Below are 14154 nucleotides of genomic sequence, written 5' to 3'. Positions count from 1 at the left end.
ATCTTTTCAAAGGAAATAAATTACACAACAATAAACATATAAAAGTTGTACAACAATGTTTGCGTCCTATAGATGCACAACAGAGAGTGTCAGTCAAGGTCACTTTGAGAATTTTTGATTATTTGTTTTCAAGCATTGAACATTGATAATAGACATGTATTTATGCAATCACATTATCATCATAACCTTTGGAATAACGTCAATTATCAACCTCTCCTCCCCCTCCCGTTAGAGTAATTAGAGTAATGGACATGCCTTCCCGGTTCCAAGACATTCTGACATTATAATTTGCTCCTGCGACAATTGCTCCGATTGAATATCTGCACGCGATATAAGCCGATCATAAAACCTACCCATACATAACTCTAACCTTAATTCTAATCATCATATCAAACTTAACCTAAACCCCTATAATATAACCCTAAAGAAAAGTCCTTGGAGAAAATGAGATCGAAGCAATTATTGTCGCTAGAGCAAAATTAATGTCATGTCACCTGCCTCATCACTCTCTCATGAATATAACCTGCTGCATCATTATGACAAAGTCATATTGTTATGTGTCCCATGGCATTGAAACGTGACCTTTGATATCAAGACGTCATTCATTTGGAAGTTAGGCTATAGCATAATATGTGATAGAGATCATTTTGTGCGCGACAATGTTTTCTAGGCTTCGCAATATTGGATTATCCTACTGGCTGTTTGGCTGTCCAAAAAGTGGAAACAATGTCCTACTTGGTGATAAAAGTAGCATGTCTTTACAGCTTGGAAAGGGGAGAGTGTCGTCAGTGTGTTCGCCCAGGTAAACATCGCACTGTTTGGCCTTGTGCTTATAACTGTTACAACGAAATACTGGTAAGGCCGACAACTCCGGAACCTTTGAACTGCATTAAGCGGATCTTTATTCATAAGTTGAACGGTGCGATTTTAAGTATTTTCTAGCACGTACACAACGTTCAATTTATGTCCTATATACTTTGGAAGTATGCCATTAAGTTAACCATGTAGGTATTTATGATGATGAATTAGGCCCTAATGATTGTATGCATTATTTGTTATACAGATATACGCTGTGATAACCGTTTGAGAAAATTATGCTCAGTAGAACTGGCTGTTGTCTTGTTACACAAATGCAATGAGAATGTTATCAGAGTCCAAACACTTGACCTCTAAGTGCCCTTGATATTAAACAAAATGTTAATATACGATACTCTGCGTGAATAAAAAAAAAAGAATAACAACACGCTATGGGTGTATCGTTTCTTTCATCCAAGATCACGTGGTTGTCTACCACTATACCATCGCGTTTTCTTTGTGCTCTCCCCCTCTCTCCTTTTCTGTTCCTCCCTTTCTCTCAGCCTCTCTCTCCTTTCTCTCTATCATTTTTTTTTTGTGCTTTTCTGAATTAACAGACTTTGGACCCATTACATATAATTCATTATACGTGCTAGAATGTGGTGTGGGCTGGTATAGTGTGAATTTCTTCAGTGCAATTCATGTTCCTGTCGATCTTAACGTTCTGAATGCAACAGCTCGCTTTACACAAGTGTGAATGTGTTTGTTAGAATTTTTAGTTGTATTGCACAGCCATGCACTATAACGAATACGATGAACGTGACATAATGCGTTTTAATGTATGTAGATTGTACAACGTTACATGTTTCGGCATTGAATTATTATATTGATTTGTGCTAAGCAAATATTTCAGGATTATGAATCACATTTTCGCATCCAATTTGTCAGAACCATTAATGATATCGTATACTGCACTTTGTACTTTGGCACAGCATGTCATTTACTTGCGCATCATCTTTTGGTCAATATAAGTGGACCTTTATCAGAGCTAACTTTCAGAATGAAATGACTCCTCACAGTGTCAGTCTATCTAAAAATACTTAGAGGTAAGGCCAATGACCCGACACATCAAAACAAAGATGGTTCCGCATCACTTGATCTCATGTATTTAGCAGATAATCAGTGGCCTAAAATGCACATCACGAAATCATAAACACATCAAAACCAGCACCACATGAATACCAACGTCTGATAGCAGGACATAAACCAAAGGTAAACAATGCTATTGATAATAATGTTTCTCATATCTTGTACTGTTCATTTTTCTTTTTGATATAATGGTGTGCACAGGCAGTCATTCTTTTTAAGAATTGTTGGCAACAATTTATTGTTGATTTATACTCTTATAATTAGATTGTGTTTTTCATATTGTGTTAAACATTATATTATTATTGTACGATATCCAAATATCGCGTTTCTCCCTGTGTAGTCAATCGCAAAAATTCAAAGATGTAAATCATAATCATTGTGATCTTCCTACCCATTAGTTTAGTAGTGTTTTAAGCAGAATGACGTTCTGTAACAAGGAGTTATTCCTTTCTAGCCCTGAGGAAAGTCCACTAACGGACCGAATAAAGCTCAGTCAATGAAAATGCTGAAATCTAGCTACGCCTACCCCTCCTGCCAACTTCTCATTACGTGCACAAATTTATTCAGCTAGTCCTTATGTATAATCAGTTTATATCACAATTTTGTGTCAATTATTCTTCGTAGCATACGCACCAACATCACTAGCTACGTTAGTGGTCATGCCTTTGATACCAGCGGACCACATTTGATTGGAAAGACAGTCGGCAACACAGTCGATGACGTCACGGAGAAGTTCCACGACGACGAATTTCTCGTCTTTCTGGAGGATGGATGCAGGCTGACGTTTGGTCAGTTTCGAGACGAAGTGAGAATGACCTTCAGTTCTACCACTAACTATTATCGGGGAGAACTTACGATTTATATTTCTCTTTTTTTTTTCTCACAAATACATTAAAAAGTATAAGTCAATCTTGTGTGTGTATCGTTTGATGTTAGACAATCTATCTTCAGCAATAATCATAGCGATACGAATATCAATCAACATGGCCATGAAAAAACCCCAACAAAACAAAACAAAAACCCCCATGAAACTGTAACGATTAGATCCTTCAGAGGTGAAGCTGATTCTTCATGATAATTAGAGATAATCTAAATTCCGTCATGCATGTACATAATGCAGTCCTATTGTATTGTTTGCCATTGGATATACTTGCGTGATTTTTTTTCTTTCAATATAACAATGTGAAAAAAGATAGTATATGATTAACATCACTTTCATTATTGCCATGCTCTTAAAAAGAATTATCACTTTCTCTCTCTCTCTCTCTCTTCTAATTCTCAGATGGATAGATTGGCAGCAGGCTTGGTATCGATAGGTATCGGTCATGGTGATCGAGTAGGCATTTGGGGGCCGAACTCGCTCGAATGGGTGCTGACCATGTTTGCTACGACTCGTATCGGCGCCACCTTGGTTAACCTCAATCCTGCCTATTTGACGAGTGACATCGAATTTGCCATCAAAAAGGTTAAAACCATTTATACAGATCCACCTTAAGTGTAAAACACACACACACACACACACACACACACACACCAAAACATAATCCGGAAACGAACTATTGAGTATGTTTAGCTATCTTTCATCGGAATGTCTATGCATTCAGGTATTCTATTTCATTAGTATTCATGCGCACATCATTATGTCTTCTTCATCTTGAAACAAAAACTTACAACCGCAATAATGTGCATCAGACAACGTTCAGAAGTTAATGGTGCTGTAAAGTCAGAAGGGTTACTACAATTTCGCCTTTGCTCTGTATCTCGCCCACCAGTCTATTGCACATCATTTTGGTCCTTCATATTATAGTTTATACATGAAGTCGGAGTTCTTGACGTGTATTCTGTATAGGTTGAGGCCTCTTCCGATACATTCGGGTTCGTTATTTAATGTTTGATCCAAGGAACCACGCCGGATTCCACTTTTGTAATGATTTTGTATTAAACTTTCGATTTGAATGGACACTGAAAAAATTAGACAAGAACAGCCGGGACCATTCAACAATGCACTGACAAACAACAAATGAACAGAAATGTCGCTCAACAACACAACACAAACATGGACAACAGTGTATCGTAGATATGCTGAGAAAAACAAACAAACAAACAAACAAACAAACATACATAAAAAAACAAATACAACAGGATCACTCCCCTCCTTTTGGACAAGGAGATGTCTGTTGTTTCAATTCTTTATTTCCTTTTTATCTTGTTTGTTTGAGAAGTCATAGTAGTAAAACTAGATATATCGCTGCGGCTACTGATATGCCTCTGCCATAATGCATGGTTCTCCTAATAGTTCTATAGTACAATGTCTTGACAATGTGTGATGACAGTTTCACACAATTGGCAAAATATTAAAATGACAGGTTTGACACAAATGTGCTGAATGTTCACTTTCCTAGAATTAGGTTCAATTGGATGAATGATTAAAATGTCAGAGTGCAGGTATTTGGGGAACTGATGATTTTTACTTGACTTTTGACCCTTTTATAAGTTTATGCATTGAGTAATTTTCAAGGTATTGAGAAAAAGTATAATTTCAGTATCAAATGGGAAAATAGCATTATCTAAACCTGGCCTTTGACCTTTGACCTCACAGTTCCAAAGAGAATCACTGTTAGGTTGAACATGCATAAATATGTAAGTTTCATGATGATACCTTCAGTTACTTTCGAGATATGGAGGAAAAAGTGCAATTTAGCACTTTCACTTGACCTTTTACCTTTTGACCTTTGACCTTTTGGCAAGAAACTTCCCCAAAAATATATATTGGGTAATACATGCCATACATCAAGTTAAAAAAAAAACCTTCAGGCATATTGCATTTTAAGGAAAGTAGTGATATTTTGAGGAGTTGACCTTGACCTTTGACCCCTGACCTTTGACCCATGACCCCCAATTTCCCTAGATAATCACTGCCCATCGGTACAAGCATATATACTAAGTTCCATGAAGATACCTTGAACCATTTGCGAGATATGGAGAAAAACATGAAATTTCAATTTTTTTTCACAAAATAACCTGTGACCTTTGACCTTTGACCCTGTGACCTTTGACCTTTGACCCTGTGACCCTAAAATCCACACAAAGTATTATCTCCCAAGGATATACCCTCATACCAAGTTTGATGTAAAACCACCACACGGTTCTTGAGATATCGACAAAAACAAAACGGGACGGACGGACGGACGGACGGACGGACGGACGGACGACCCGAAAACATAATGCCTCCGGCCACTTCGTTGCGGAGGCATAATGATGATGTTATTGATGGAAAACAGCATTAAATATACGAGGAAGATGGTAATGGTAACGGCATTAATAACATTGACAGTATAATGCTAGGAGCTGAAATAACACTGTTTCTATAGAACAATATTGGATGGTTGTATATTCAGGAATCCTTCATTCACATTCAAAACAGGTTGGGCTGAAAACTATTGTAGCGTCAAAGCCCTTCCGCATGCAGAATTACTACGCGATGCTAGCCGACCTGTGTCCTGAGCTGAAGGACGCAGTGCCTGGACGACTCCGTAGCAAACGGTACGGTAACAGTCGTATTAGTAAGTCTAGGTTCCATGGTACAACATTCACCAGTGATCTGTACTCTTTCCTGCTCCTCCAAGCTCCTACACTATAATGTATCGCAAGGTTGGTGATTCGATCTGTGTCTACGAAATCATGACTCTTTTGATAGGCTTACGATTTCTTCCTGCAGAGCATATAAATTATTACGTTTCCGTATGTTGTCGAGTTTCCTCGTTTTCATGAGATCCCTGTTAAGGAATGTCTCAATGGCAAAAAGAAATCGCTCTCATCAAGAGCTTCTAGGTCATGTATACTATTGGGCGCGCTCACCAGCTACATGTGGAGAGGTTTTTAGACGGATACTAACAGATACAATATCAAATGTAATTCATTATGTCGTCGAATTATTGTCACTCAGCCTATGGTTGCTAACTGAAAAGGTTGCGATAGACGGGTGTTCTGTACAGGGTACGTCACAGGGGATGGGTCTGTCCTCACATGGGTCTATCTTCAGTAGGACCAGACCTCTATCGTTTGATAGGAATGAATATGTATAATGACCTAAAATGCAAAATCAAATAGCATCCACCCACTTTTTCCCAGTTGATGGATGGCGGAACCCGGGGGGAGGGGGGGGGGGGGGGGGGGGCTGAACAGCCAAACTTCATACGTTCGGTTGAAAAAAGACGAAAAACAATGACAATGACGCTCCCCTGAGATTCTTCTCGTGAAAGGGAAGGGGAGGGTGTGAATTCGCATTGACTCTTAACTCAACCCACCAAGAGCACTATCCCCCACCAACCCAGCCCCCTCCCGGCCGGATTGCTCCCCCCCCCCCCTTATTGAAAGCGTTCCGGAGTCCCTGCAATTGTCTTCTGATGACTTTCTCCTCAAGCTTACAGGACCTCATAAGAATTAATTCCCATCTACATAAGAATATAGAAAAGGGCAGATTCCTTGATCACTTTCCCCCCAAATACCCCTCAAAACAGCCTACCTTCACTGCAGTCTGTTATTACAATGGGCAACGAAGGCCATCCGGGAGCCTTGACTTTCGACGACGTACTCTCCTTGGGCAGACAGGAGCATTATGACGTCATCCACCGCTGCAAGAAGACCGTCCAGTTTGATGATGCCGCCCACATCGTCTTTACTTCTGTAAGCATGACATGTCTTAATATTGCTTGAGTTTTACTCTTTTCTTCAACTTTGCAAAACACGAATCTGAATCAATCTCAAACCTGTTTTACGCTTGAGTGTAAATTGAGATAGAGAATGTCAGAACAACTTAAACAAATCTGAATGGGCTATTAAATGTCATTGCTCGGATACAAGGTCCCCATGGAGATGCGTGATACCTATACGTAGATAAACTAAACGAACAATCTGCGATTTTAAACGGGAAATGGGAATAATTTATAGCATGTGTGTGTCCAACGGTTTAATGAGCTACTACTTCGTAACTGATCAAACATTCTTAGTAATACATTGCGATGATGTGTATGTGTCCTTTGTGTGTGCTCTTAGGTGAGATATTTATGCTTGTATATGCCCTGTATAGCTATATATGCGTGCATATGCGGTGAATGTAATGTGTGTATGTGCGTGGGCATGCATGTTTTACTATCTAAACAAGCACCATTTTGATTGACGAAATACAGGGTACAACTGGGGATCATCCGAAAGCAGCGTGTCTAACGCACTTCCACATCCTAAACAACGTGAGAATCCTCAACCATGTACGACGGATTGACGACATTAAAAAGGTTAAAGTGAGAATATTATCCTTGTCTTTGTACACACACACACACATACACACACACACGCACACGCACACGCACACACACACACACACACAACACACACATACACTAACACACAAATACACATAAATGATTACGTCCGCGTTCTTTCAGTGGAAAAACAAAGTTGAGTATAGTGTGTGTATAGTATTATAGTTTGTTTTTGCTTGGTAATACAAAATGTGTGACAGGTCTTAATGCAAGCACCATAATTAGGATAATTATGCAGATACCAGAATCTCATCGGAATCATATTAATCTTGTAATGGCGGAAATAAATGATGATATAACTAGGAAAAAAAAAAGATAAAGAAGAAAGTTTGGACATGGTGACTGAGAAGCCTGGAAATGCGATTACATTATTTTGTGATCGAGAGGTATAGCTATAAAAACCTTAGCACGATTCTACCTGTGTCATTTGGGCTGTGATCTACGTTCAGACTGTGATATCATAACAATTGAAGGGGTCGGTGCAATATAGTGCTGTCAAAATTGAGTTACATACATTTTCATAATCCTTATTCTTCACTCTAACCTCCGTGAAAATGTCATATTTGAATTCAACCAATAAGATGGTAAAAAATGCATGCATTCATGTTTTATAATGTAATGTATATAGACTTTCCAAGCATTCAACAGCCATTATTTAAAAATGACTATTGTGTGGGTTAGCACTATATTGCACCGACCCCTTCAATTATTGCCATCATCATGACGGGCCTCTTATTTCATGGAAAGAATTAAGGCAATGTATAAAATTGCCTTCTATAGTGCAATGCTATTTCCTTTCAGGCGGTTTGTCTACCCGTCCCTCTCTTTCACGTGGCCGGAACATTTGGTCTGTTAACCTGTCTGCTTAGAGGGGATAAGACAGTGTTTCCTTCTGCAGCATTCAACGCAAAGTCTACTCTTAGGGCTTTGGATGGGGAGTGGTAATTACAACATATCCGTTTCTGGTCTCTTCCTTACAGGTTTACCACCACTTTGTTGATCGGCAATCAAATCGATGAAATTGAAATGACAGATCAGAAAACAAGCAAATCAGAATCAAGCTGCTGAAACTTTGTGATGAAAAAAAAAGGCCTCATCCACGCACAGATTTACACAACTCCCAGAGAAGCGCTTGAGTTTACAATACATAATATACGGACATACTTTGTTGTGTGACCATGTTCTAGACGCTAATCAGCCAGTTCGGGTTAGCTCATGGGCACATGGGTACCAATGATCTTTGTTCTTTCTCAGTTGATCAGGCACTCTACTAGTTTTCAAGCGACAGAAGGAAAAAGCTTGCCTGATATGGAATTCATCAGTCATGTTCAAACAAAGGATGAACTTGCGTAGACCAGGTGACCAGAATGATCCATCAATTAGCACTTTGGAAAGCATCCATTTCACTATTTTGCATTTAATGTATTAATATTTTTCTGTTGATATTGTCAAATACCCTTTTTGCTGTTAGGTGGATATGCTGGGAAGCACCACTTATAAGGATCACTTGAATAATCATTACATCACAGATGCTTATCTCAGTGAATTTAAAAGCCAATATTATGCTCTGCTGGTACAGATGACCTCTTTCTGCTCATGCTCAAAGTGGAACCCCGAATTGGCTTAAATGCTGGACATACTTTCCTCGTTGAACACATCCTCTTTTTTTTTCCTCTTCAGCTGCGGAACACTCGCAGCTGTCCCGACCATGCTTATCGACATTCTCAACCAACCCGAGACGCCCTCATACGACTTGTCCAACCTAGAGATCCTCACGGGAGCGAGTCACGTGCCAACAGAGTTACGAGAAAAGCTGATCAAGCGCAAAGCCAGGGTCCACGTAAGTCCGATGAACCCACTCGGTAATACCCCCATTCCACAGAGACTTTTTCTTTGTTCTCATCGCTCACTCATCAGAAGCAAAGATTGTTGCTTCCGGCCACCCACCGAAGTGTATCGGGTCACAGTCTTGATGAATCCCTCTTGGTTGGTCGAGTATCAGGTGAGTGTCAGACATGTCGCGCGTGATCCTCATCGGACGATCTTGCCTCCTCGGATCACCACCCGACATGTCTGACAGTGACCTTATAGTCGACCAATACAAGTCGGATTCATCAAAATGCGATGCGATGCACTTTGGTGGGTAGCCGGAAGAGATAAACTTAGCGTCGGATGGGTGACCGATGAGAGAAAATCTGTGTGGAATGGGGGTGGGGTATTATGTCACCCCCAAATACCCCGGTAACCTTTGACACTGAATGCACATAATTATAGTTGCCAACTTACTGTCTTGTGACAGTTAAAGTTTGTGTGTCTCTACCAACCGTGGAAACAAGTATGAATTCCAACTATACGACTCGTGACAAGACTCACTGTTCAGTTACGAGGATTAATGTTTTATTCATATGTGTGAGACAGTCAAATCAGCCCTCATCTGCTTGGCATTCTTTCTTTCTTTCTTTTTTCGAAATAGCGATAAAAATGCAACACACACACACCTTCACACGTATAAAATTATGTATATATACATAATATGTATGTATTATATATATATATATATATATATATATATATATATATATATATATATATTATACATACACGCAAAACAAACACCAACATACACACTTAAACGCAATCTGACAACATACATCTAAAGAAGATGGTAATGTATTATTTGTTTCTGTCGCTATTTAGACTCTGTATGGAATGACGGAGACTGGACTCACTGTCACATTTACGCGTGACGATGATCCTGAGGAGGCAAAACTGACATCTGTTGGAAGACCAGTGCCTTGGGTTGAGGTATATTGATAATCTGATACTATAGGTACACTTCTTTCCAGAACCATTATTGTCTGAAATGAAGTTAGATCTCTATACACTATTGTTATGCAGGGATGTGTAAAGTCACGTTTGGATTACAGTACATCCGCCTATTGCATTTACTTCACACCTGAAAATTTCACGGAGACTTCGAGCCCCAAATAATTATGTGTAGTTCGTTAAATAGCCCTGGGTAAATTTTCGTGAGAATAATCGATATAGTTTACGGGATGAAATAACAATTGGCTCGTCAGTTCTTAAAGGAAGATGTATGTCAAGGATCATGGTAATCTTAGCTGCCATGATTTGTCGCGACGTGAATATTTTTCTTCCGCTGAATTCTTTAGGCAGAGAGTATCGTGTTTGTTGATAATGTGTGTGAAATCGAATAATGTGTGTGAAATCGAAACATCCCTTAACATGCTCCTTACCTTTACTGTACGATGCTCAAGTCTTTCCGTATGCAAATAATTACAAGAACATTGTCATTAAATTAACACGCTACTCATGCCTGGAATTCATTAATTGGTCCTACTGTGTCATAACAACGTTAGGAAGAACATAATACATGTATAGTTGTGCACGTATTGTATGTTGGGCTATACACTCAATTTACGCGTTTCTTGAGCGCGGTTACACCATTCGGATATCCAGGGGCCTGTCTTATAAAGACTTGTGATAGAAATCAATCACAAGTTTCTTGTGAGCTGCAATGCAAGTTGCAATTGATTTGGGGACTTGTGATTGATTTGAAGGCTTTATAAGACGGGGCCCAGATTTCACTTGAAAGGCTATACATGACTTACAAGTTTTTATTTTCTGTTTCTGTTTTATTTTTCTCCCATGCATTCGTGTCTGTCTGACAACACGTTGCGCTGGTAATCAGGTCAAAGTAATGGATCATGCCTCAAAGGAAGTACTCCCCGTCAACACACCGGGCGAAATTTGCGTTCGGAGTCCCTGCAACATGACTGGTTATTGGGGCGATGAAGAGAAGACCAAGCAGTCTGTCGATTCCGCCAGGTGGATGCATACTGGGTGAGAGTGGAGTTTTGGTAAGGGGGGGGGGGGATCTGTGCTTATGTCTCACCAAATGTCAACCTTGTACCTGGAAATTCCGTCGGTGATTGTAAACAAGATACAAAGACACACAGTTTCGATTCTTCTCTATTGCTTTATACGCCACTTCCATGACAGGTCATAGCAAATTCCGCGGTAACCCTATGATGCAGACTTTGGTATTTATGCACACTTCAAGATCCAGGCAGTCAATTGTAGATGTTGGAATTTTAAAGTTTGAGATGTGGCCCTGACATGTAATGTTATGGTGATGGCGTGATGGAAGTTGGCTGGCAAACATACATGTATATCTATATTGGAAATGTTATGATGACTCTTGTGAAACATTGAAGCGTGTGCAAGAATCTTACACCTGTGTATATGCAGTGTACATTCCATCCCAGTTAGCTGATGACCGTGGTGACAGAAGAAGTCCTTCTGTAGTCACGATACACGAATCTCGCTACAACTTTTTGTATAGTTTCAAGGATTTTCAACTTTTTAACACTGTTATAAATTTTAGATGGTATTTCAGATACCTACACATTATAGAGTATAAATTCGATTCGTGGTGACGTTATGTTATCAAATGAGATTCCCCTTTAGCTTTTGTCGGCCGTCATGCTGGTATAGCCCAACTATGATGACTAATGCATGATGATGCTTAATCGGAGGTATTACTGAATATCACTGAATGTGCACCATCTGTCTTCTTCTTCAATCAGTGATATAGGTGTGATGGATGAAGACGGTTATCTCAGCGTAATCGACAGAATCAAGGATGTCGTGATTAGGGGCGGTGTCAACATTTATCCTGCCAACATAGAACGAGTCGTCCTAACCCATCCAAAAGTCCTTAACATCCAGGTAGGACGGGCTAGACATGACATTGTGTTATGGATACCTCGGAAAAAGACCCAGTGTTAGCATTTTTATTGAAAGCATATCCAAGAAATATAGGCCTACGTTTGTCAGCCATCGCAGACATCATAAATCATGGAAACAAAGTAACTTCTAAAACATCAAAAAATGAGTGAAGGATGACACTGAAAAGTCTCCAGGTTTTAAGATATCAAGTCGATAACTGTCACCAAAGTTAAACTTTTAATTCAGAAAATTCTCAGTATTTATCAAAGACTGTTGGTAAAACTTGTTTGGTTTAAACTATATAGTATACAAATAGCCCTATAAAAAATGTTTTCCTCATATTGTTATTTGCGTATCGTAGATCCCTGAGCTGCTCTGTATGCTTTATTAATGGTTCTGTATTGCATTTCTTTGTTAAGAAGCAAGAGAACCCAAAACAAAATAAAATAACACAAAACAAAACAAAACAAAACAGGAGACAGGTGTCATCAAGATGGCAAGTTAGAGTTTCCTCGGCGGTTTGATATTTCTCACCGTTATCATTCACGTAATTTTTGTTTTGTTTTGTTTTGTTTTGGTTTTTTTACACGAAGGTGATTGGTGTGCCAGATGAAAGACTAATTGAGGAACTTTGCGCATGCGTGATGTTAAAGTCTGGTGAAATATGTTCTGAGGATGAAATTCGCGCCTTCTGCAAGGGAAAGGTCGGTTCAAATTTACCATCCTCTCTATGTGGCTTGAGTATTTTAAAGGATAGCATTTCATCTGCACTAGAAATATGTTGATGTTAAGTAAATTATGTATTGCTTTCTAACCAGTGTCGTGAGATGAAAAAAAAAAAACCCAAACAATTTTTTATACAGCGTCATTAGAACGAGGTCATCATAATATACTATGGGTTCTCTTCGCACCCTGGGAAGTTCGAACTAAAACTTCAGTCAAGTAATGGTTGAGATCCTGCAGATTGACCAATAACGCACCTACCGAGGGTAGAAAGAGACTCTTTACTCTATTTTACTCAATAAAGAGAAATTTTCAAGAGCCGCAGCTCGTACCAATTGTATACGATTTCCCCAGTCAGTTGGCTTTTTATCCTGTTATATTCAGAGTTAGATCACTAAAACCATTTTCTATACAGTCAACTCTATAAATGACGCTCTTGGCGGTGGGTTAGCCTCTTTCTCCCCACCCCCCACCCCCCACGCGAAAAAAAAAATGTTTTATTGAGTTTGCCTTTCGTCGAGCTTTGCATTAGACGATGATTGATTTATTAGTTCCGGATGTTATCAAAATAGCATAGCATGCACTTAGAGGCAAAAAAGAAAAAAGAAAAAGAAAAAAAGGACGTGTAAATATGCACGGCTGACGCCTCACGCAACATGCCGGTACTGGCACACACAAAAGGACCCTTTATTCACTTTCGTATTTATTCCTTAACTTTAACTTTAAAGGCCAGCACTATACACTACTCTGACTACCGTGAAGGGCTAATGGCTTTTGCGTTTGACAGTATTGAATGGAAGGATTGCGATGTAATATTCACAGAATAAATTGAGTCAACTGCAATTTTGCGATGGGATTTTTCTTGTCAAATAATGTACTATCATCACATCCCTCTCACAGGTGCAGCATTACATGGTCCCCCGCTACATTCAGTTTGTCGACTCGTACCCCCTGAATCCAAGTGGAAAAGTCCAGAAATTCAAGCTACGAGAGATAATGCTTGAGCGCCTGAATCTGACGTCGTAGGTATGTGGAGTTTAAGAAGGGAGAAACGACTTATGAGCTCATTTTAGCAATAGGCCTCCTGATTGATAAACCACTCAGATTTCTTTGTGACCAATGGTATGAACCCAATGCCGAGTGCTTTCATATATTTTCCTTTTGTCCTCGTGTAGAGGAAAGACACTTCGACTGGGAATGCCCTGATGGCAAGTGCAGGACAATCTAAAATGGTACTATATTAGCAGCTCCAAGAAAATATGAGGCAGTGATGATCAGTCCTTGCAATTCTCGACTGTCGTATCCTCTGAACTTTTCAGATTATACTTAATTCACTCATTTTTCCTATTTCATCTTGTTTCTTCAGCAATTGCATTACTATTAGCGGGCAGGTTCTGATTCTCTGTCCTTCTGT

General features: G+C 39.4%; 1 protein-coding gene across 1 annotated transcript; it reads left to right on the top strand.

Annotated features, from left to right (window-relative positions):
* The first annotated feature begins 752 nt into the window (after window positions 1–752).
* On the top strand, window positions 753–13766 carry LOC139722252 (medium-chain acyl-CoA ligase ACSF2, mitochondrial-like). Its single transcript, XM_071633561.1, has 11 exons — window positions 753–802; window positions 2569–2749; window positions 3227–3409; window positions 5369–5487; window positions 6465–6630; window positions 8067–8206; window positions 8946–9105; window positions 9963–10070; window positions 10978–11129; window positions 11876–12017; window positions 13641–13766. The coding sequence occupies exons 1-11, from the start codon at window positions 753–755 to the stop codon at window positions 13764–13766; spliced, it is 1527 nt and encodes a 508-aa protein (XP_071489662.1).
* The last annotated feature ends 388 nt before the right edge of the window (window positions 13767–14154 follow it).

The sequence above is a fragment of the Diadema antillarum genome, unplaced genomic scaffold (assembly GCF_040938485.1).
Source record: "Diadema antillarum isolate AM-2024a unplaced genomic scaffold, OU_Dant_1.0 scf00000162, whole genome shotgun sequence".
NCBI lineage: Eukaryota > Metazoa > Echinodermata > Echinoidea > Diadematoida > Diadematidae > Diadema > Diadema antillarum.
Note: the sequence above shows the minus strand (reverse complement) of the source record. Positions and strands in the feature narration are given on the sequence as shown.

What these genes read in the sequence shown, in the direction of transcription:
- LOC139722252 (XM_071633561.1), top strand. Translation starts at nt 753, where the DNA reads ATGTCTTTACAGCTTGGAAAGGGGAGAGTGTCGTCAGTGTGTTCGCCC. An exon ending in AGCGCAAAGCCAGGGTCCAC is followed by an intron (nt 9,106 to 9,962) that starts GTAAGTCCGATG and finishes GTCGCTATTTAG; the next exon opens with ACTCTGTATGGAATGACGGA. An exon ending in CAAAAGTCCTTAACATCCAG is followed by an intron (nt 12,018 to 13,640) that starts GTAGGACGGGCT and finishes TCCCTCTCACAG; the next exon opens with GTGCAGCATTACATGGTCCC.